At 31.5% G+C, this 24,674-nt stretch overlaps 3 protein-coding genes and 1 non-coding gene across 9 annotated transcripts; 2 read left to right on the top strand and 2 right to left on the bottom strand.

The window, feature by feature from the left end:
* Positions 1-3,002: 3,002 nt before the first annotated feature.
* Positions 3,003-3,362, top strand: LOC114288677 (calcium-binding protein KRP1). Its single transcript, XM_028232232.2, has one exon. The coding sequence runs from the start codon at positions 3,003-3,005 to the stop codon at positions 3,360-3,362; it is 360 nt and encodes a 119-aa protein (XP_028088033.1).
* Positions 3,363-7,288: 3,926 nt separating this feature from the next.
* On the bottom strand, positions 7,289-13,274 carry LOC114288651 (universal stress protein PHOS32). 6 transcript variants are annotated; one of them, XR_003638348.2, is made up of 4 exons: positions 12,299-13,161; positions 9,042-9,151; positions 8,610-8,656; positions 7,289-7,618 (listed from the first exon to the last, which is right to left on the bottom strand). XR_003638348.2 is itself a non-coding variant. In XM_028232207.2 (3 exons), exons 1-2 carry the CDS (start codon positions 12,993-12,995, stop codon positions 8,649-8,651), a joined length of 705 nt encoding a protein of 234 aa, XP_028088008.2. In that variant the 5' UTR covers positions 12,996-13,274; the 3' UTR covers positions 7,289-7,554; positions 8,610-8,648. The 6 variants fall into 6 exon arrangements, 3 of the variants coding, with proteins under 3 accessions (XP_028088008.2, XP_028088009.2, XP_028088010.2); XR_003638349.2 differs by having other exon boundaries at positions 7,289-7,615; XR_003638347.2 differs by having other exon boundaries at positions 7,289-7,554.
* Positions 13,275-15,234: 1,960 nt separating this feature from the next.
* On the top strand, positions 15,235-15,316 carry TRNAS-AGA (transfer RNA serine (anticodon AGA)). Its single transcript has one exon. It is a non-coding gene; the product is annotated as a tRNA-Ser (tRNA).
* Positions 15,317-20,155: 4,839 nt separating this feature from the next.
* On the bottom strand, positions 20,156-22,234 carry LOC114288675 (uncharacterized). The gene is made up of 3 exons (XM_028232230.2): positions 21,587-22,234; positions 21,358-21,513; positions 20,156-20,675 (listed from the first exon to the last, which is right to left on the bottom strand). The coding sequence occupies exons 1-3, from the start codon at positions 22,085-22,087 to the stop codon at positions 20,403-20,405; spliced, it is 930 nt and encodes a 309-aa protein (XP_028088031.2). The 5' UTR covers positions 22,088-22,234; the 3' UTR covers positions 20,156-20,402.
* Positions 22,235-24,674: the final 2,440 nt, after the last annotated feature.

The raw sequence follows: 24,674 nt of genomic DNA, 5'->3' as shown, positions 1-24,674 counted from the left end.
TTGTGTAAGTTTTTGTTGAAAATTAATTTTATGTGCAACTAGTATCGTATACTTGTTATACAATATACTTTTTCTTGAGTGCAGGTCACATCCTTTTCTCAATTCACCTCACCCATTGTCTCTCTTTTGTTCAAATTTATGTGAAAATTTTATGTGCAAGTTTAGTGGATAGTTGTAAGAGTAACGGTGTCAAAAAAATGTATCTCTATCAATAATAAAGTCATATATAGACTAATATCAAAAAATACTAAACTATATCAATAAATATTAATAGTGACAGTTCAAAATTTCAACATATATATCAGCCGATATTTGGAATATTGGTAGAAACCTACCTCAAAATCATCCCTTGCGACACATGAAAATGAAATTTATGTGATTAATCTTAAAATTATGGTTACATTCACAATTACTATGACTCACTATAATTTGAAACGTTACAAACGAGAGAAACAAAAATAGTCACCCCACCTACATATATTAGGCTTACAAGTTACAAATACACAAAATACAAAAATATCCTTATACCAAAACTGACTTGTCAATTTGATATCCACAATCGAGTCGTTAATGTCTAGTAATTGTCAAGATTTACACTACTCTTCAGTAAGCAACAAAACATAACTATGAAAAGGTTCCTAAAACCATTGATTTGTTCATCACTTTTAAAGTCAGAAGAAGAGTGCACCATCGTTGATCTCCTTATTATCTGAGAGTTGATGCCAACAATTTTTCAAGGAAGATGAACATAGGATACTTAACCATTACTTGCCAAAATATCTACTGTTTATTTGATTCACCAAAAATGAATACTTCAAAATTCAACCCTATTCATTTTAGGGTTTTTGGACTGACACCCAAGTTTCACCACTATTTTAAGGGTGAGGATCCTCCACAACATTTTATTTTATTTTATTTTTTGTCCAGTTATCATTCATTACTTGATCTAAATGCAATAAAATATAATAATTAGTCGTTAAATCATGACTTTTGGATCATGTGCTGGATAATGACAAGATGAAAGATGATCCAATTCTTTACTTGCAATTAGTGAACAGTTATTACTCTTGTCCATAGTTTCCATTTCGTGAAAAATCATTACGTAATTTTGGAGTATTAGAGTTTTTATTGATAAATAATTTTGGAGTATTAGATAGATCTGCATTATATACATTATGCTTTCAATAAATGACGCGACAATCTCATGGCCTTGTGGTTTAATATTGTTAGGTTTTTATTCTTAGCAATTTCGTTTGACAAAACTTTTTTCAGTTGTATTTTTATGCGCTCTTTTATTTCAATAAGATTATGAATACTTAGATGCGAATCCAATCTGAATTGTGCCTTGCAGAGAAGTTTCAGAAGATAATTTTTTCATGTTTGCCACTTCGCTAACTATGACGGGGATCGAGCTGCCCAGTCAGCTCGCGGGAGTCCAAGGGGCAACACCCCTTGGCGGGTCCAAGGCAGCGCCACGGCGGGGTTGAGGGGCAGCGCCCCAAAACAAAATGTAAAAATGCATTCGAAGTTGCTTGTCCGCTCGAGCGGAGAATCCTTGGTTCCAAAAGTTTGATTGCCTGCAAAAATACTGGGAGATGTTTTTTCCCGCTCAAGCAGAATTTCCTGCGCTCGAGCATCGGTCCGCTCGAGCGGCCATTCCGGCACTAGAGCGGAGATCGTAGAACAGATTGCTATAAATATGTGTTTCAGTCAGATTTTAGGGTTAACGCTTCTAGATCTTCTTCTTGGATATTAGGGTTTATATCTTGGGCTATTTTACTAGTTTTCTTTGATGTTTAATTGAGTATTTAACTCATGGTTTAAGAAGTATACATCAAAAGATTGTTCGTTTATTAAATACAAAAGAAAGTATTGTTCTTTAGTAGATTCTGAAGAATTCGAGCCTGAAACTTTAGTGGATTCTGGAGTAGCTCATCTTCGTGATTCGACATCGGCGTTGTGGATTCAACGTTGGGCAAGACAATTCCAAGGTGAAGACGGGGCTAGAAGGGATATATAGGGGTTGGTTCAATTTGGGCGTGGATTCGCTAAGTAATTAAGAGTATACCTGTGTAATTTCTTTATGTCTTTTAGTAGATTATTTTGTGGCTTTTGCCCATAGTTTTTTATTACAATTGGAGGCACTCCAATTGTGATTTTTTCACGTAAAGTCGGTGTGTTGATTTGTCTTTGATTGTTTGATTGAGATTGTTATTTATTGATTAAAATTGATACATAATCCCAAATCAATATTTAGGAGATTTCAAGATTTTTCAAATATCATGGAAACAACACTTGGGTACTTGCAAAAGAGAAATTAGGAGTTCAACTTCTCTACGAGCTAATCTAACAACTAACAAAAAATAAATAAATAAACTCACCTAATAAAAATACATTTTTGTTTCTCAGCAACAGGTTATATATGAACATCTTATAACCATTTTTTTTGTTTTTTTAATGAATTCACTTAAAAGGTGAAAAAGAACTGATGAAAATAGACTATGTTTTTAGATAGGTACCATAAAATAAAAATATTACAATTATCATATTAATTTAATTTTGTTAATAAATTATATATACAAAAAAACTTTACGAAAAGAATAATTTAAATTATCAAAATAGACACCTCAAATTCTCCCAAGCTTAAATATGAACACAAGAGAAACTCAACCTTAGCAGCCCTTTAATTACTGTCACTGTAATCCTCATTGGTTTTATTGTAATTCTCCCCCTAAACCTGGTTTATTATATGTATACACAGACCTAAAAAACACTCCTTTGATCCCATGCAACTTCCAGGAAGGAGAACTTTCCCCCAGTTCAAAGTTAAAACTCAGAGAGAGAGAGAGAGAGAGATGAAGCTCATATCAACCATAATAATTCTCTCTTTATATATCTCTCTACCCCTTAAGTTGATCTCTCATTGTCTAATCTCTATCTCTCTCTCTCTCTCTCTCTCTCTCTCTCTCTCTCTCTCTCTCTCTAATAATAACCCTTTAGAGATGTCATTACTCTCCACAATGGAATTAGCAACTGATGATCCATTTCTATTTGAAGATTATTTTCCATCGATGATTGAGCGGTTGGGCGAGGACGGGTTCATGGGGGAGCTGTGTAATGGGTTCCGGCTGTTGATGGACGTGGAAAAGGGACTCATAACGTTTGAGAGCTTGAAGAGAAACACTCTTCTGCTAGGTCTGCAGGACATGAGAGACGATGAACTCGTATGCATGTTGACAGAAGGAGATTTGGATGGTGATGGAGCTCTCAATCAGATGGAGTTTTGCATTCTCATGTTCAGATTGAGTCCTGGTTTGATGGATGGATCCAAGCGATGGATGGAAGAGATGGGCGTAAATTAATTCTGTTTGGTTTGGTTTTCAGTATGTGTGTCTTAAAAAGTTTTAAAAATTAATTTAGTGAAAAAACATGTTTTTGAATTTTTAAAAATTATTTTCCCACAAAAATCAAATAATAATAATAATGAATGTTTTAAATTTTTCATTATTTTGTCACTAAATTAATTTTTAGTACTTTTTAAAAAAAAAATAGATTCTGAAAATAAAACTAGATAAATCTCTTGTCTACTTTCATGATTTTTATCTAATAAGAATGTCCTTATTGGATTTTGTAACGCCCTAAAACTTTTCTTTATATGCAACAAATTTCAATAAAGATGGATGTATTTATTTATTTAGATGTCTTTTTAGCTACGAACTAATAGCGTTCATAAATCATATATTGGTCTGATTTTAAGTTAGATCTGAGACCGAACTAATTTTTATGATCTTAGAACCTTTGAAACTAGATTTGAATCATTTAAGTTATATAACCAAACTATAGAAATCAATTTGGTTTAGTTTCATTTTATGATTTTTCTATTTTAAAAAAAATTCTAATTATCAATCAATTAAAGTTCAATTAATTCTAACAAAACATAGCAACAACTTGGATTTAATTGATTAGAACATAAATTTGGTTGTATAAATTGAGGACAATAATACTCGTAAAATGTAAATTTAAACTAAAATAATTATGTTTGTGCTTATAAAGAAATCTTAGTTATATAAATTTGATTTTTATGTTTTTTTTTTTTTTTTGTACATGCCTACAAAGAATAGCCATTGCAATTTCAGATTTTCCTAGAAGTCATTAAGCACGAAATTTAGTTGCAGGCAATGTTGGAATCATTTTCAGGAGTTTCAAAACTTTTACAATTTTAATTGTTTAATTTAATTAAGTATTAGTTTCAATTGTTTAATTCAAATTATTATCGAGCAATTATAATTCAGTTTGGAGTTAAAATTTTTAACACCCTTTTTTTTTTGGCCTAATTGAAGTAAGTATTATTGGATTGTCACAATGTTTTATTGGTCATTATATTTGTGTTGTTACATACTTGTATATAAGATTATTATTTTGTTCACTCATGTTATATATTGCATTTTGAAGAACTACATATATAAAAGGCTTTATATGGCCTGTTTGAGAAGAAACTTACAGATATAACATTTTAATTCTTTCATAATATGTAATCTAACTTCAATTGGGACCGTTCACGTTCCGAAATTGGAAGTGCCATTTTAGTTGGAAGTGCCATTTTAGGGCGTGAGACACATAGTTAGATCACATATTAGTTTTTCATAATATGTGATCTAACCATACGTCTAATTATGTATATATATATTTTTTGTTTGATATTCATTCTTTATTGTATAAAATTTATAAAGTAGCATTGTTGTAACATGGGATGAGGTTATGATCCACAATGGTCTTTAGAATGAATAAAACTATTTTCTTATTTTTGTCTTCTGCAAAAACAAATCAATTTGAAATTAAACATTTATCTTGTGTTCAAGACCTATATTTATAGACGGATTAATTTGTGGAGGAAAAAAATGTGGGGATTCATTATTAAAAAAAAAAATAAAGAGGAGTAATATTAACTTCTTTTTGATTAATTATTTCACAAATTCATGATGCAGTGTTAAGGAATTAAATTGAATTTTGTCACCTCTCCATCAAATAAAGTATTTATGAAAGTTGCAATATTTTGTTGGTGCATTTACTCTAAAATCTGTACTAAGATCATCATTTCATAACGTAGGTATTACAAGTCACCAGTGGTATTCTAATTTTGTGAATTTTTCATGACCTACAACATTTACATATCAATAGAAAAGAATTAGCTCATCGTGATACTTTTGGACTTTCTTTCTTTATTGATATATTTGTTCTACATCTTGTTCTTTACTATTACATCGATAAAGTTTTTTTTTTTGCCGATCAAAAAATAAAAAAATAAAAAAGAAACAATGCATACATGTAATGTAAGTAAGAATGTGGTTTACCTCCAAAACAATGATAATAACTTGGGATAGATTGCCCGCTACTAATATTCCATGTATTCTCTTATAGCTTATTTGGTGGGTGCTCGTTGTTTTTTTTTTTTTTTTTTTTTTTTTTTTTTTTTAGAAATTTAGCCAAAATCCCTCCATTAAACTCTTATTTGGTGAAAATGACAATCCAATTTATTTTGCTTCATAAACTTCTTAAGGAAAAAACACATAACTGAATAAAGACAAAATAAAATATCTTCTTTTTTTTTTTTTCTTAGGCAATATTGTCAGAGTAACATATTATTATCAAATAAAGTAACATGCTAATGTGATACAGAATAACATGTTACTGTCAAGCAAAATAATTATTAAACAAAGTAACATGTTACTGTTTATATCAATTTCGATGGTAATAACTTCTTTTTTTTAACAATTTCATAGTCAACATAAATCTAATTTGATAGAACCTGATGAGAAAATTTTAAAAATACTAATTTTATTAAAAACTGACATTTACATCAAAAGCTATATTATTTTAAAATTTAATATTTTAATAATAATAATATGTGTTAAATTTTTCAAGAGAGACTTTCTGTACTTGTCCTAAATGCATGAAAATTTTATTGTAGGGAGATTTTAACCAAATTCCCTCTTCTTTTCCCCTACTAATTCTCTGCTAATCAATAGTCGTCTTAAAAGTTTTTTTTGTTTTTTTTTTTTTGTGTGTGGTCTGTCTAAACATTAGAAATTTAATGCACTATTCAGTTTTTTTTTTTTTTTTAAGTTTTCTTTTATGGTAGTAGCTCTATGCGGTATTCTAGTTCAACCTATTAAGAATATCCCCGACAATACTCTCTGATTTTTATTTTTTTAAAAGTTACCTAAAAAAAGTGGGTTCTCAATTTTGGAGTGAGGGTCAAGCGTGTTCTATGTTCTCTTTCTTCTTATTTAAATAATCTTTCTCTATCCCTGCCTCCACTACCCATCTCCTTAGCTCAGCCCCTCCACCACAGTTTCCATAGCAGGCCCCACCTCCACTGAAGCCCTCTCCACCCAGCCTCTTCTACACTGCAAATCCCTGCCTCTCTGCCACCGCATGCCTCCACAGAAAAAAACCCCAACCCCTTTCTCCACCTCAGCCCTCATACATACGCACACACAAACGGATATATATATGACTTAAATCTTGGTCCATTTGGGCTAAGTCCGGGCACTAACTGTGGGGATGGCTTGTTGATCCCTGAAGTGCTGCCTCATTGTCTCGGCCACCTACCTGTGAGTCCATCTAAAGTTTTGTCCAACAGTGTAGCCCGACCCAGTTGGAAAAAGCAGCCTGCTGGGCTTAGTTCGCTAAGCGAGCTTGGATACCATTTTTGTTACCCGGGACCAACCCTTGAGATCTACTAATCGTAAACTCAGTAGTCTTTGTGTTGAATTCCTATTGATGACTCTTTAACTTGATAGTTACCTGTAAGGTTGAATGGGTTGGACCTTAATCTTTGCTCTCACCATTTGACAGCAAAGAGTTATAACCTTGTTTGGTTACAACATTCACGAGTTCCATACTGTTGCAGGGGGAGGTCAGACTACTGCAACATGGCAGAAAACCTAAATTTACTTAAAGGTCTCTAAACCTAAGAGTGTATGAACATTTCTATTAATTACCAAGGAAAAAAATAAAAGGAAAAGCATAACAATTAGACATCCTTGATCATGCTTATGTAAAACAAATTAAAAGCAAAAAATAGAGGAGCAACAGATTTTTATTTTCCTACAACCATGCAAAATGAATTTTTATACATCAGAACTAAACCCAAAATCTCATCGAGGATATGCACATTTCTATTGATTACCAAGGAAAAAAATAAAAGGAAAAGCAGACATACCAATTAGACATCCTTGATCATGCATATGTAAAACAAATTAAAAGCAAAAAATATAGGAGCAACAGATTTTTATTTTCCTACAACCATGCAAAAGCTGAATTTTTATACATCAGAAAGTGCGGAACATAATAGTTTCTTGTAGTCCTAAACCCAGAATCTCATCAAACCATACAACAATTCAGTTAACAAATGAGAATTAGTTGGGAAGGAGAGACATAGTGAACAATCACTATTCAAATTACGTGGCTCATGATCCACCCATCAATAACATCTAATTAATTCTCAAACCACTCAGCTTAAGTTTGTCACTCAGACGCCTTTTACACTTTCTACATCACCAAAAGAAAAGCAAGAAGAAACGTCAGAAATTCACTGAAACAACAGAAACAACTGCTGCATGGAGAAGAAAGTATATCAATCAAAACAAAAACAAAAGAAGGCGGCTACAAAATGTTGTAAGCATAGGGATGCATGCATGTCTTAAACATTGGATCAATTACAAGCTCTGTTATTAGAATCGTCCGATTCAATTCAATGGGTAATCAATACAAACAGGTTGTGTGAATAGCAAATAGCTATAAATCGTAAATGAATCGGTGAACCGAATCAATAATCGTGAATTACTAAAATCGATATTTGACTTTCTTTTTTAATTTTTTATTGTTGTAAAAGGGTTCACACAACCTTTTTAAGGTCTTTAGGATTACTATATGCCATCTTTTGACTTTCTCCCTATTTACTCTCAAATACTCAAATCTTAGCCGAAAAAAATGAACTCTCTCTCTCCACAATATTATAAGCTTACATATTCAATTTCATACAAGTACTTGCATTTACAAAATAAATTTTTTGAATGAATCAAGTGAGATTTTAGAGAAAAAAAAAATTGAAGATTTTGATTTTTTAACTTAGTAAAAAGTTAAAAAACATTGTTGTTGAGTTATTGTTACTTGAAAATTGAAAGTTTGTATTTATTTGCTTTTTTTAATAAAAATGATTGATAAGAAATGGTATCTAAAGGGGAAAATGTGAAGTGGTAAATATGGGAACCCATGTTAACTTCTTACCTAGACCACATGATCATCATTTAAAATAATATTTTCATTGATTAAGTCTAAATATTTCATATTTATTAGATACATTTAATACCTAAGTGTGTAGATATATTTTTCTACGTAACTTTAAAAAAAGGTGACCGAATCTTTGCAATTTACGATTTGATTCAATTCTCAATTTGGAACAATACCATTTCGATTCCCGATTCAAATCCCAATTTGACAACTATGGTTACAAGCACAAGAAATTTGCCAAGAAGAAATTTGTGACATTAAAACTCATATTGCATTTACAAAAAATAAAAAAAAAGAAAGAAAGGGAATCATACCGACAGTTAATGGAATCCAGCCCTGACTCCTAGTTCCAGCTAGGTATCTGCCATTAAAAGATGCAATTTATTCAATAATCAACTTCAGGTAAACCCAATAGAAAATGACCAAATCTACTTCCAAAATGAAAATCCGTATAAGAAGAAAGTGGTATATCAAACTGAGTAAATTATTGGTAATATTATAAATATTAATTCGATGCAACTTGAGATAAGAATATTCCTTCGAGTATATATATTTGTATACCATAATGATATATATTCATATAACATGCCACCCAGATCACTCTAGAAGGAGGGTCTCCAAACTAGGCTAATAACCACCCTCTGGTTTTAGTAATTCAATTGCCCAAATTAGTCAACATTTGGAAACATTAAATGAAACTACTACAACTGTTAACCACACAGAATAACAGGGTTTTGCAGAATAACCTTTAATTATACATTAGCATTCATGCAAATATGTTACTCCTGTGGATTCGTCTTCACTCCTTAGTCCCAGACTTCCAGTTAAGCATAATTGCAAGGAGACCTTTTCACAACTAATATTCCAAGATGCAAAATATCCTTAGTAAAATGGCACATTCAGTAAATAACAAGAAGTAGATTTGTATAGATTTGTATTTTTGAAAGAAATAAATAAGATTCATATTGGCAATTCAAGAACTCTTCAACACATAGAAAAAGAACTTCATTAATTTCAACAATGGATACTCCCCACATCTCCATTCCCTCAAACTTCTACTTTGAACATGATGGTCACTCAACCTATATAACTGAAAGTACAAATTTTCTGAAAGATATCATGCCGTAACCTCGAGTCTAGAGTTTATCTCATGATGCAATTTGCAACAAAGTGAACTATACACAGTACTCTTATTTTGTGCTACAAGAAAAGGAGTCATTAATTCTTGAGGGCTGACTGATCAACAATCATATCTATGGGAGTGTCAAAGAAATATTAGACAAGGGATTAAAATTGTGAAATTTATCTTTAAGCAGTGCGCATATCCAAGAGGTGTAGCAACATTCCCAGGAGTGCTTCAAAGTGAGTGTCTGAACTTATTGAACTATGCTGTGCCCCATGCATTTAAATGCTGTCGTTGATCTGATTGCTCAAGGAAAATACTGAACTAGTATCCTCATATTTTGGAAAGTACAGCCTATTAAATGCCTAAGTAATGGGTATCTCATATCCTAATCCATAACCACAAATGCAGAGTCCCTTAATATTCATCAACACATACCCTACCAACAATATGCTGCTCCTTACATGCATTACCAGCTAGTGATGCCTGAAATTTAAAATGCTACTGCCCTTCCATGCAAATACCTCATTCAACTTCACAAGTTACATCCATGCATCAAATCATTGGACACACTAGCGATGGCAGGTTTAACCTTTCCATGATATTTAACCACTTAGGTTAGCCTTTCTCATAATGCTTCACCAATTAAGCTCAAAATTTAAATAGCCTGCTCTAGCCAACAAACATGCTAATTTTCAAGGTGCTATGAAAAAAATAATAAATAACAAATAAAAAACGAACCCTCATGTAATTGGTTATACATGGTTTGTGTTTTCTGAAAACGTCTCTACTAATATGATGAATTGCAACAAGAATTTTGGACCAAAAGACCAATAAGAGTGCTAAAACATGCAAAGTATGTGTATACACAACAAAGTTGACCCCGACTTCATTAAAATCATTAGACCATCATTCGCAGCCACATTATCCACGAACGAGGAGAAACATGTTCAAAATGAATTAGTTTTTAGAATAGGGGTATTTTAGTTAATTTCCTCTTAGGGCTCCTTGTTTGGTTGTGGGTCATTTAATTCTTATTTTTACTTTGGATTAGTTAAGTTGCTATAGAGTTTAAAAAGCAATGTTTCCTAGAAATTTTTATTCTTAATAATTTCTATGTTGTCTAGTTTTCATTTGGTTTGGTTTAGAAACTACTTATTTTGTTGAATTTTGAGTCTGTATGGTTTTTATATTGGATGGGACAACTTTTAGGATTTTTTTATTGTTTTTAGCGGTTTCTAGCCTCTATAAGGAGGGGCCTTTGCTATATTTCAAATTTAGAGTTGCTTAAAAAATATTAAAAAATCCTTGATTAAAGAATAGAGTGTTGAACTCTTCTCGCAATTCCAGAGTGAACCTCAAATAGCCCTTGTGGAGTAAAGTAATTATCTCTGTATTTATCTTTATTATTTGCTAAATTCTTGCCAATTTAAATCCGTTTGCATTACTTTGATATTCAAAATCTGAACCAAAAGCTTGCCATCCATAGATTTACAAACCCTATTCTTATTCTCACTAAACCCACCACTTTCCCTTGAAATGCAACACAACTCCAGAATACAAAAAATACTAGGTTGCCCCTGCGTCATTTTCACTACCTCAATACACTCTACGAACTTAGGTTATTCGATCCAATTGCTATTTGACAACACCTAGTTACTCTTTGCAGTATTGCAAATTTAACCGTGTTACTCATTGTACTCCTCTATGTCTAAACATTGAATAATCATATGCAGACTACATTGACTGGTGATGTTGTTAGTACCATCCCTCGTCTTAGAATCAATTCACCCAAACCAGCACAATTTGCACTATTTTCTCAATATAGAAATACACCTCACCACTATTTGGGCTGCCCTTCTCACTCAAACCTAATAGTCAGTAGAACTACAACAACTATCAAGATACAAGCACACAAACAACTACTAGGCCTGACCTTCAAATTCTAGGCTTATTAAAATACTAACGTCATTTTTTAATTATCACTCATTGTAGGTGGTTGTCACCAACATTCCTCAATGACCAGGATTGATATTGCCTCTGACCAAGCCAGTCAAAGTCAAGCATGATACAACAACCAATTTCAAAATTATCAAGCACATTCTTCACTACTACAAAAAGATTTTTAGAGAAAAAAGCCACATCTCTATCACAAAAGTTTTAAGATCTAGGGAAATTCAATGCAAATTTACATAATAACAAGACAACAGATGCTCTGCATTGAGTATAAATGCAGGGCTTTCTTTCCTTTGCAATCTTCCCTTCCAGATTTTAGGAAAACAACAACCATAGGAAGAAAGGGCACAGCTTGCCTTAGTCTCTAAGCCACTACTAACTCGGGTCAATCGAAGATATTTTAAAGAATGTGTCTTTCTTTATTTACATCGAACACGCTAAATCACAATGAACTTAGCACCATAGATCTACAAGTACACACCAATCTAGATGCTCAATTCTGCTAAACAGTTATTTTTTTCAAGCTTCTATGTGTCATACATTTGATTTTGTTTATTGGTTCATGCACAGATCAATATGTGGATTTTCTTACTCAAGCAATATAGAATTCTAACATACATCAACACAAACTTCTCATATGAAAATGTCTAAAACATTCTCACAATGAACATATGATATCTTTCAGAACATACAATTATTATGAAATTATGTATAATGCACTAATCACCTCCGAATAAACAAAGCAACATCTTTTCTCTTAATAAACCTGTTATAGATAACATGAGAGGCAAAACTCCAAATCCCAATTGCCAATTGCAGCATTCAATCAAAGCAATTAAACAGCTCAATTTCATATTCAACCACTTAAAACAACCAAGCAAAGGAAAAAAAAAAAAAAAAAAAAAAAAAAAAAAAAAACCAAACCTTTCCGATCATCGGTAGCATCATGATACTCGGGCTCATCCTCATCCTCCGCCGCAGAAGCCACAGAAACCACAGGCTCAGCACCGTCATTCCCACCATCTTTCTCATCCGGATACCTAACAACCACCACCGGACAAACACAGTGCCTCACACAGTAATCGCTAACACTCCCAAGCCTCCCATTGTTCCCTCTCTTCGTCGCACCAAACCCTCGGCTCCCCATAATCACAGTACTCAGCCCTAGCCTCTCAACCTCCAAACACAGCCTCTCCTTCATATCATGATCCTTCACAATATGGATCTTAAACGGTATCTGAGCCTCAACAATCGGCTGAGCTAGGTCAGAAATTTTGGTGTTCGTAAACATATCGAAATCGTCTTCGAGCTTCTGCTGAGACGCTTCGTTAGAGTTGTCGACGATGGAGAGATCGACGGAGCCCCAATCGGCGCCGTATAGAACGGAGGTAGGGCGGACGTGGAGGAGGATCACGGCGTCGCCGGGGCGGAGATAGTGGTGGACGGCCCATTTGACAGCGAAGGCGCTCTCGTCGCTGAGATCGACGGCGATTCCGATGCGACGTTGGGCGCCGGCGGTGGGGGTGTTGGTGGCGGAGGGAGTGAAGCGTGGGGAGGAGGATTTGACTTTGATGGCGGCGAGGAGTGGGAGGTCGGAATCCGGCGGCGGCGGCGGCTGCATGGTGGTGGTGGTGGTGGAGGAGAGAGAAAATTAGGGTTTTTTTTTTTTTTTTTTTTGGTGTTTGGGAGTTTGATCGTTGACAGTGGTGTGAGTTTTGGGGGGACTTTTCTTTGTTTTCTTTGATGGAGGACGGTGAAAAGTGACTGAGAAAATGAGGAATTTTTCCTTTTGTAGGCAAAAGAAGAAGTGGTTTTATATTCCTTTTGTTTTCTTGGTTTGGGCTTTTTCTTTCTATGTGTGGAATGGGTTAAGGAAATTGGTGGATTGGATAAGAGGATTGTAAATTAAAGTAAAAGCCCATTATCTTTTGTGTTGTTTTCTTTTTATTTTTTGTTATTTACATGGAGACCTCACAAATTATTTTAAAATATTATTTGATCTCTTGAACTATAAAAAAATATATAAATGGATCTCCTAAACTATTGTAAAGTATCGTTTCACCCTCTAAATTATAAAATCATACAAATAAACTCTCTGAACTATTGACGTGTTTTCTTTTGACCCCTTCATTAGGAAGTCCAATTGGTACAATTTAGGGGGGTCTATTCATAAGCTTTTACAGTTTAGGAGATCAAAGTGATACTTCTTAATAGTTTAGGGGTCTATTTATTAAATTTTATAATTTAAGAGGTCAAAATAATCTTTTTTAATAATTTAAGAGGTTTCTATGTAAATAACTTTTTTATTTTTTCTTCTCTCTTATACTAATGTTTATTTTAAAGAAGAAAATGGAAGGGTTGAATAAAACTTCTATAAATTATTGAATAAAGTTTCTTATCAATAGAGACATCAGGAAAATATTATGATTCATGAAGATTTAGTAACGTGTTCAACAGTAATATCATAATTGGAAGCACACACATGCTTTTTCTGCATGACTTTTATTTCGGTATGTTTAAATGTGAAGACAAAATTAAATAGTTAAAGGAAGAGAATAGAAGAAAAAAAATCTGCAAGCGTTACAATTGAGACATGAATTCTTAGCCACCATCCTCTCACGAACATGCATAATTCCCCCACACAAAGGCACTGAGGTGTTCAAGCACTTAGGCACACTTTATGCTTTTCAGACTCTTGAGAGGATCTTCATTATCAAGGTACTTCGAGATTGTTTGGAATGACTTAAATAAGTGTATTTTTTATCTTTTTATAAAAAGATATACAGAAAAGTAGAGAGGTAATGTGATAGAAAAAAGATAAAAAGATGGATTATTTTTGGGTTGCCAAACTTGGCCTTCGGATTGTAAGAATTATTAATTTCTTTTATAATCTAATTTTTTTGTTGATTTTTTTTTAGCGGTGCCTCATGAAGTTAGAGGATTCAATTTTTAAGTGGTTTACTCTTAAAAGTTTGTATTAAATTTCATTATATACTAATCAAACCAACAATTTTCTAATTGGTCAGTGGATATATTCATCTGATCATCACATGTCAAACTCAGATTTAACTCTTATTGATCTTTCTGTTGTCCGAATCATACAATTAAATGAGTGTCACTATGAGGATTCAATTTTTAAGTGATTTACTCTTAAAAGTTTGTATTTTATATATTAATCAAACCAACAATTCTTTAGTTGGTCAGTGGATATATTCATCACATATGCAACTCAGATTTAACTCTTATTGATCTTTCTGTTGTCCGAACCATACAATTAAAGGAGTGTTATTATCCTCAACTTTACATTTTTAAAGTGAGTCTAAAAGATTATGGTTTAGACCCGATTCTAGATTAAAATAAAATAATAATAATAATAATAATAATAATAATAATAATAATAATAGTCAAACCAACAAAATAATAATAATAATAATTGTCCACTTTAAAGATTGTTAACACTGAGGCCTCGTTTGGCAACTGTCTTTTTTAGTCAAAAAGTCAAAAAATTACTAAAAAAACTAAAAAAGCTAACAATTCATACTAAAATGTCAAAGATTCTCTTTTCTCTTTACGTTTTGCACATCTTTTCGTAAAAAATCAAAAAGTCATCCCAAACATACTAATTTTTTTTATATTATATTTTAATCAAAAAATTAAAAAATTATTAAAAAAATATGTTCTCAAACGAGGCCTGATTAACCAAATTAGTTGGGGCTAGGTAAATCATGTGCTGACCCACAACCTTTACTTCAAAAGCGAGGCTTGGGCTTTGCAAGAAGACCATATGATATGAAACCTATTTTTCAATATTGGATTAATATATATTAAATAATATTACTGTTGAAAATCTTCCATAACAAGTGGACGTGCCGGAGTGGTTATCGGGCATGACTAGAAATCATGTGGGCTCTGCCCGCGCAGGTTCGAATCCTGCCGTCCACGCTCCTCTGTTTTTATTTTACTTTTTTCAAAAATGTTACATTCATTAATAAATTAAAAATTTTAAACATATAAATTTTCATAAATAAAAATGATATAGAATCACATTTTCATTAACAAAAAACAAAAACATTTCCGCATATATTCTAAGACTTTAGCGTGAGACTTTAATATTATGGCCTTGTTTAGAAAGTTGGTTAAAGTAAACTAAAATTTATGTGTTTGGAAAATTAAAAATTTTAAACATATAAATTTTTATAAATAAAAATGATATAGAATCACATTTTCATTAACAAAAAACAAAAACATTTACGCATATATTCTAAGACTTTAGCGTGAGACTTTAATATTATGGCCTTGTTTAGAAAGTTGGCTAAAGTAAGGTAAAATTTATGTGTTTGGAAAGACGGTTGGATTTTTTTATAATTGCATGTGATGTTTGTGAGAAAAAAAAAGAAATAATTATGAGTTTGATGTGATATTTTGTCTTTTTAATTATTTTAGCTTATTTTACCTTTTTATAAATTTTAGCCTAAAATTGGCTATTCTAGCCTTTGCCAAACAAGGCCTATATTTCAATGATACATTTGATATCTCTAACTTTTTATTGGATCATAACTAGTCCATTAAACATTAGAAAAATAATCAGCTTGCTTAGTTCCATTTTTTCAAAAACACTTTTCAGAAAATTTTACTTTTTTATTTTCCGTATTTTTTTGTTTTTACTGAATTTTTTTAATATTTTAAGCAATTTTTTTACTTTTTGAACACACCTAACATAAATATACCTAAAATGTAAAAAAAAAATGTAAAAAAAAATCTTTTAAAAATTCACTAAATACCAAAAATACAAGAATTCAGTACATTTTTTATATTTTTATGTATTTATTAATTTTTTAAAATATTTTTTCATAATTTTTTTACTTTTTAGATACATCTAAGTAATGTGCATCTAAAAAAATAAAAATAAAAATGTTTAAAATTTTAAAAATATTCATTAAAAATAAAAAAACACGAAAATTAAAAAACTCAATTTTCAAAAAACTTAATTCAAAAAATTCAAACCAAACACACTGAATATTTTTGTGGAACAATGTCAAAATAATTACATTATATGAACAAATCTGACACATAAAAAAGTACCTACACCTCGTGAAAATGAGATTCAATGTGTTTGGTTTCAGTTTTCTGAATTCAGTTTTTTGAAAATTGAATTTTTTGTTTTTTTTATTTTTTTGTTTCTAGTAAATATTTTTAAAATTTTAAGCATTTTTTTTTACTTTTTTAGATGTAGCTTACTTAGATGTATCTAAAAAGTAAAATATTTGTGAAAAACATTTTAAAAAATTAATAAATACACAAAAATACGAAAAATATACTAAATTTTTATATTTTTTTATATTTTTGTTATTTAATGAATTTTTTTAAAAAAAATTCATGAAAATTATACTTTTTAAGTATATTTATGTTAAGTGCGTCTAAAAATACAAAAAAAAAAAATTCAGTAAAAACAAAAAAAAATTACTAAAAACAAGAAAATAAATTTTTTTGATAAATATTTTCAAAAAACTGAAAACAAACATAGTGATTTTTTTTTTCTTTTCTATCCATTTGAAATGCGAGTTATCCTTAAACATTCTCCTTAGAAAACACACACGAATGATTTCTAGCCTTTATGTTAAACTATATGAATTCTCCATCCAATATAATTAGAAGAAATAGAAGGGTAGTCAATAATGAAAAAGAAGAAGAAACTGAGCACCCAATGGAAAGAGAGTTGATAAAAGCGGAGAGTGGAAGCTCTCTCCTCTCATATTTTTGTACTGTGTGCTGCTGCTGTTGCCTGCTAGCTGAGAGCAGCCTGTGGCAACTGTGAATTGGGAACCACTAGCAGCTTCCTAACTAATAAGCAGTGATCCATAGACTCCCTCTCTCTCTTCTTTTTATGTTCATTACTGTTGAAATATAAATAATAACCTTATTCAGCTTGGTTGGTTGTGTTTTTTCAAAAACACTTTTCAGAAAATTTTATTTTCTTGTTTTTCTTGTTTTTACTAATTTTTTTTAATATTTTAAGTAATTTTTTTTTATTTTTTAGACATACCTAACATAAATATATCTAAAAAATAAAAAATTTGTGAATAAAACCTTTTAAAAATTCATCAAATACCAAAAATATAAAAAAATACAAGAATTCAGTACATTTTTTATATTTTTATGTAAGGTGCATCTAAAAAAGTAAAAAAAAATGTTTAAAATTTTAAAAATATTCACTAAAAACAAAAAAAAAACAAAAACCAAAAAATTGAATTTTTAAAAATTTAATCCAAAAAACTCAAACCAAACACACTGATTAATTTTTTTAATAACTTGACGGTTAACAATTTAATATTAGGACTAGCAATAGATTTTGTTTTTAAATCTCACCATTTACATGTATTTTGCTAGTTTATAGAGAAGAGTATGTCTAGACTTTTTGATAATATAAATAATAAAGTTATCCCTCTCTCTCTCTTAGGTAATGTTTGATTTATTGAAATAAAAATATATTAGAATTGAATGATCATTCTTAACCTCATTTTAGAATGGCCATTTCCTTATACTAGTGAACACGATTCTGTTTAAAATGTGAAAATGAACATTTTAATAAAATGATCATTCTATTTCATGAACAAAACATAACATTAAAATTTAAATGTTTAAATAAGTTGGTGATTAATAATTCAAAAGCAACCAACTAGGTTTCATCAGGACTTACAAGTCAAAGTTCAAAGGGTGAATTAATGGTAAATATTACATTCCTTGTTTCCTTTTGAGGCGATGATGGGTTTAGCTCGATAATTATAATATATGTAAGACATGAGAAGTGTCACTCCTTTTTAAGCCACCCAAGAGTTTTTGACCAAGAAATACTGTGTAAGTGTTTGGGAAGTTATTATTTTAGTAAGTTATTTTAATTTTTGACTATTTTAATAAGTTAAAATTTTTGTGTTTAGAAAAATAATTGGATATTTTTAAAGTTGGATGCTATGTTTGTGAGAAAAAAAAATGAAATGATTATGCATTTGATATGACATTTTATCTTATCAACTATTTTATCTTATTTTGTCATTTTGTAAATTTTAACCTAAAAAGCTAAAAAAAGCCATTGCCAAAGTATGTTACCTGGTTTTTATCGCTATTTTGTATTACCAATTACATGGACTTTTATAATTAGTTCTTTTATTTAGAAATAAATATTAAGATATTAATGAAAACAATAAATAACATTTTATCATATACTCAGTGATATAAAATTGCTACAAAAATAACATTTTATCATATACTCAGTGATATAGCAGCGCTATTTTTTACCCGATAATTAGCTAAGAGTGGTGATTCATCCCACTAATTTTTGGACCACTAATAGCTCTACTGAGTTTAAAACAAAAAAAAAAAAAACAAACTCAAGCCAAAACATCACATCACTTTGGTGGGGGCCACTGTGCCACATCATTAGTGATGCTCTAGAGCTCCCAATTTAGTGCTCTAAAACATTATTCAATTAGCTAATGTATATGTTATTGAAGAATTATATGTAATTAAAAATTAGTCAATACGTATTGTATATTTGTATTTAACCTAACGTAATTTTGTATAGGGTTTCCCTTTACCAGTAGTCCAAAAAGGGTTTTGATGACTCCCATAAACAGAAAGCCCACAAAGGCATTCCCTGTGTTTCAGCACACACACATAACATAACAGAGTAAACTGCTTCATTATAACAGTAATCTCTCTCTCTCTCTCTCTCTCTCTCTCTCTCTCTCTCTCTATTATAATTTCAAAGCAAAAACATAAAAACAAAAACAGAAACAAATAAAAACAAATTCTAGAGAGAGATGGAGTTATGAGGGTTGCAGAAAAAGCTCCTACTGCACAACCTGTATTACCAGTTCTTCTGCCGGATCTCTTTTTTCTCTTCAAATATGTTAATTTATACATATATTTCTGCCTTGTAGCTTCTTTTTTTTTAAAAAAAGAATTCAGTATACCAAATAAATATACTAATCTGCATAATAAATGTAAAGTTATTCACTAACATAATTTTTATAGAAAACTCATTTGAAATTATGTGGTGGTGGTGTTTTAGAAATTTGGAAAAGTATGAGGTATAGGAGTGAACACGACATCATTCTATATGAAAATATTTGCATTACGTTCTTAATATACTTTTGAGCTAACCATGTTGGGCATCTTTAAAATTATACAATTCTGGTATATTATTGTGACATTTCAGTTGATAGTGTTTCTTGAAAAAAAATAATATATTAAAGCTTATGAGAAAAACATGTTACCTAAACAAACACAATTAATTTGATGTATCCTAGCTACTTAACTCTTAAAACATTTTCTTTTACAATGATTCGTATGGAAAATGTTATACAAACTAATAAATTTTATAATTTTTTTATTTACGTCATGCAATAAAGAAAAAAAATTGAAATTTAAACATAATTCGCTTTACTTCAATAATGTGATAACAATACATCAATGTGAATAACACAATAGTGAAAAATTCAATGAACACATTCATTAATACAACAATGTCTCATGAAAGTACTCAAATTTAAAATGTATATACAAAACTAATTTTAAATGTAGTACATACCATATTAAATTTTAATCTAGACCATGGTCTACTTGTCCCAGCAGTTTTTTCTATTTTCTTGGACTACTTTCTTTCTACATATTTGTGTGGCAAGTAAACTAGCATCATGGATTCATCATAGAATAATAAAACAAGTATTACCAAACCCACCACAAGTCTTTCAAAACAATGAAGATCAAATGAGAACCAATTGCATGATCACAAAATCTGAGTGAAAATTAAAGCAAGAGATCACTGACACACATTCTGAGAGAGAGAGAGAGAGAGAGAGAGAGAATTGGCAAGAATCAAAAACATGTATTGCTCTATTTTGGAAGTAGAAAGTAGTTTGACAAGAAAAGGGTAATGAAAAGGCTGTGTTTGGGTGCTTGGATCACATGCATTACACACAAATGTGAAAAGACAAAAAACAAAAACAAACAAGACCCATGTGTATTGCTGCTAATAAGAAAGCTTGAGAGACAAATCAACAGAAGTAGAGGAGGAATCAAAACCAGTGAATGTTGTTGTTGGGGCAGTGAAACAAGAACCTTGATCTGCAGCAACAACAACTGAAGCTTCTGATGAAGAAGAGCCACCTGTTAAGTCCATGTAGTCCTTGGAAGAAGTGCCTCTGACACCATCTTTCCCTGGAAAGAACTCAAACTCCATGAATACATTTCCACCTCCTCCTCCTGAGCTTCCCTTCCTATGAACAGCCACAACCTCCACTTCCTACAATACTCATCAAACAAAAACCTAATCAAAATCAACTCACACAATTTAATCATAAAATATTTAAAAAGGGTGAGTTTCACATTATGTCATAGGACCTTGATTAATTTTGTGATCAATTGTTATGCTTGTATTTTTTTTTATAGTAATGATGTATAAATTAAAGACACAAAAATTATACAAAATGATATGGTGTTAACTTTGTATTCATCCATTTTAAATTAAAAAGCCCATCAAAATTTCTTATTATTTCAAAAGATAATACTATGTAAGTAGAACTTTCACACAAAACAATATGTTTTTGTATGGAGCTTTCAGTTTAGGACAAAACCATAACCATGATCATTGTAGTTTTAAAGTGCAAAAATATATTGAAAATTTGATTCTATTTCTTTAGAACAAAAACAAAATCATTATGCTGTGTAGTTTTAAAAATGCTATTATCATAATAACATATCATTCCTGTCAAAAATATTAATATGAAAATTTTGTATAAAATCAAGTTTTTACATCATCATTTTAGTGGGTTTTTTTCTCTATGAAATTTTAGTTTTCAAATCATTTTTTTTTTCAATCACAATTCTCCATAACAAACACATTACACAACTTTCAGTAATTAAACTTGATCCAAAAAAAAACACTATATTGAGTCTCTTGCATCTGCTTAAGGCCTCTTCTTCACCTGATCAACATTGCCACCGCCATAACCCAGAGCTCCCATGCCAAGATCCTGATTCTCTCCATCGACAATTCGCTTGTTTCGTAGATTCAATCCTAGAAAATCACAGCCATTGATCGGGGGAGATAGCCCAAAGTTTTCGCCATTAACGCGCTTCTTCTGCAACAAATCCCAAAAAGATTAGGAAAAAAAATAAAAAATAAAAAAATGGGTTTTGATTTTGAAACATTACCTTGTGGCAGAGACCACAGTGTTGATCATCAGAGTAATAATTATATGACCTTAAGTTTGGGATTGAAGAGAGCTCTTCCACATTGAACCCACTCTGTAAACCCAGATTCAGACCTCCAAATCCATACGAATCAGTCCCAGAGAAGCATCCATTTCGAATCCTCTGACGCATCAAAGCCTGGTTGAGACCCAACTGTGCTAACCCATTGGATGAAATCGGATTGGGGAACGAAGAAGATGGTGGAAAGAAGGGATTGAGAGATTGTGGAAGTGGGTTTGCTGTTGTTGTTTGGGTTATCTTCTTCCAGCGGTCTTGGTCTTGCAATCTGAGACGCTCGAGCTGAGCCACACCCATTCCTCGCTGTGGTTGTTTCTTCTTCTTTGGGACTGACTCGTTAGATTTCGACTTTCTTCTTCCACTCTGTTTCGTGTTCTCGGATCTAGAGAAGTCTTCCAACTCAGCCAAGTTCTTCTCGGAAGCCATGAGAACTGAGGTAGCCATGCATTCAGAGGCAGAGATAGGTTTTAGAGAGAGCAAAATGGGTTTGATTATGTAGAGAGAGAGAGAGAGAGAGGGAGTGTATGTTTATGCTGAGAACCAACTAGAAATACCAGTCATGGCTTATGCCTGTGCTCTGCAGCTCTGCTTGTGTTATTCCAAGTTGATATATATATATATATATATATTATTAGTAAATTTTTGTTTTTTTGTTTTTTTAAATATTATTCATTGATTGATATTTGCTCACCTTTTTTGACTAATCTCGAAGAGAGATTATTTGTCTAGAGGGTTACTCTGAAACAGTGACATTTACATTTTTTTATTTTAAGGTTGTGCCAGAGACCTAAATGTTTTATTAAAATTTTTATCAAATTTATCATATGAGTATGAGACTCACACATATGTGAGATTGTATGAGTCTCACACCTATGTGAGAGATTTCGTAAAAAATTTAATAAATTATTTGAGATTCATAACATTTTTCTTTATTTTAAGTTATTTTTATTTTGGAGGCAAATCTCCTCCGGTCCAAAATCTAGACGGGAGGGTATTGTTTGGACCCTTGAAGCCCATCACGGGTATTATTTTAATGATTCAAATCATTCATTTTGTCCGGTATTTGGTATATTTTATTCACAAAAAAAATTAAATCGATTCGATAATCGTAACATATTCATTTTACCATCTTTGTTACCAAATAAATGGATGACAATTATTTTTTAAAAATAAATCCTATATTTTTTTTATGACAAACGCAATAAATTAAACAAATTAAAATTATCGAATCGATTTAAATTTTTTTGTGGATGAAATATACAAAGTATCCGATAAATGAATAATTCAATTTATCAAAACGAGACTCATGTTGAACTCTATAGGCTTAAGTAACACCTTTCAATCCAAATTTTGGGCAGAAGAGATCCTCCTTTTATGTTTTAACCTCCTATAAAAAGTGTGAAACCCTAAATGAAAACAAAATTGACACAACAAAATGTTATGATGAAAATTACACAGGATACATATTTTAAAGACTAAAAATATGCAAATTATAGTGTGAATACACACTATATAAAAATAAAAATAAAAATAAAAATTAGTCTAACATCCCTTTCTAACTTTTAAAATAAACTATAAATAAGTCTTAATAGTTAGACTTAATTCCCATCAAATCCTATTGAAAATAAGTCTTGGTAAAATTGTAGCTAAAAATAATTTTTGTGATAATTTTTTATGTATGTCGCTAAAAATTAACAATTAATGACTTTTTTATATCATGATTTTTATAAATCGTCGCTAAAACTCACAATTAGTGACTTTTTTTATGACAATTTTTTCTCATAGGTCCTATTAGACAATAAGTCCACTTATGAGGACCTACACGTAAGTACCCCAAACTTTTGCTAATAAGAGAGATCCACAATATATTTTGTATAGTGTAAGGGCCTCAGATCCATCACCCGTAATTACAAACATCAAATTTCTTCTAAACCTACACACACACACACACACACACACACACACACACACACACACACACTCACTCTCTCTCTCTCTCTCTCTCTCTCTCTCTCTCTGTAGAGCAAAGCAAAAAATCAAAGCAGCAATAGCTCTATGGATGGACAAAGGTTCAGAACCTCTGACCGAAAACAAGATTGCCATGCTTCTATGATTTCGTTGTTTGTTGTTCTAGTAGAGTTGATTTCAAGTTGTCATTTGTTCTTTATTCACTACAAGAAAAAATACTTTTGGCGACCACCTATTTTTTTTTGTCGCAAATTGTTCACTTTCTGCGACTAAAATTTAACTTTTGGCGACCACAATTTTTTGGCCCGGAAAATCACCTTTTGGCGACCAAAAAAAAAAGTTGGTCGCGGAAAGTATACTATTGGCGACCAAAGGCTTTTTTGGTCGCGGAAGATCACCTTTTGGCGACCAAAAAAAAAGTTGGTCACTGAAAGTATACCCTTTGGCGACCAAAAAAAAAGTTGGTTGCGGAAAGTATACTATTGGCGACCAAAGGCTTTTTTGGTCGCGGAAGATTACCCTTTGGCGACCAAAAAAAAAAGTTGGTCACGGAAAGTATGCTATTGGCGACCAAAGGCTTTTTTGGTCGCGGAAGATCACCTTTTGGCGACTAAAAAAAAAAGTTGGTCGCGGAAAGTATACTATTGGCGACCAGAGGCTTTTTTTGTCGCGGAAGATTACCCTTTGGCGACCAAAAAAAAAAAGTTGGTCGCGGAAAGCTATGGCGGGATAAATTTTAAAAAAAATGATACTACAGTAATTACATGCTATTTTTCTATTTAGGCATTAAAAGTTTTATAAAATAATATATAACCCAATTTTTATGGGTTATATATTTTTTTTGCCAAATATGAACAATAAGTATGTTATTGGCAGAGTGGATTAGATGCATGGTGACTCCTTGGTTAGGAGTTCAAGTCCTAAGGAGCACAAAAGAATTAATTTTTTTGGGTCAAGGCGCTGACTTTTGGCGACCAAAGGCTTTTTTGGTCGCAGAAAAGTATCTGTGACGAGGCTTTAGCGACCAACATATTTTGGTCGCGAAAAGGTTTTAGCGACCAAA

This window comes from Camellia sinensis, chromosome 7, assembly GCF_055761805.1.
Source record: "Camellia sinensis isolate YWXY chromosome 7, ASM5576180v1, whole genome shotgun sequence".
NCBI lineage: Eukaryota > Viridiplantae > Streptophyta > Magnoliopsida > Ericales > Theaceae > Camellia > Camellia sinensis.
This window is presented reverse-complemented; position numbering and strand designations above follow the sequence as displayed.

What these genes read in the sequence shown, in the direction of transcription:
- LOC114288677 (XM_028232232.2), top strand. Translation starts at nt 3,003, where the DNA reads ATGTCATTACTCTCCACAATGGAATTAGCAACTGATGATCCATTTCTA.
- LOC114288651 (XM_028232207.2), bottom strand. Translation starts at nt 12,995, where the DNA reads ATGCAGCCGCCGCCGCCGCCGGATTCCGACCTCCCACTCCTCGCCGCC.
- LOC114288675 (XM_028232230.2), bottom strand. Translation starts at nt 22,087, where the DNA reads ATGGCTACCTCAGTTCTCATGGCTTCCGAGAAGAACTTGGCTGAGTTG. An exon ending in ACTGTGGTCTCTGCCACAAG is followed by an intron (nt 21,514 to 21,586) that starts GTAATGTTTCAA and finishes GATTTGTTGCAG; the next exon opens with AAGAAGCGCGTTAATGGCGA. An exon ending in GCGGTGGCAATGTTGATCAG is followed by an intron (nt 20,676 to 21,357) that starts GTGAAGAAGAGG and finishes TGAGTATTGTAG; the next exon opens with GAAGTGGAGGTTGTGGCTGT.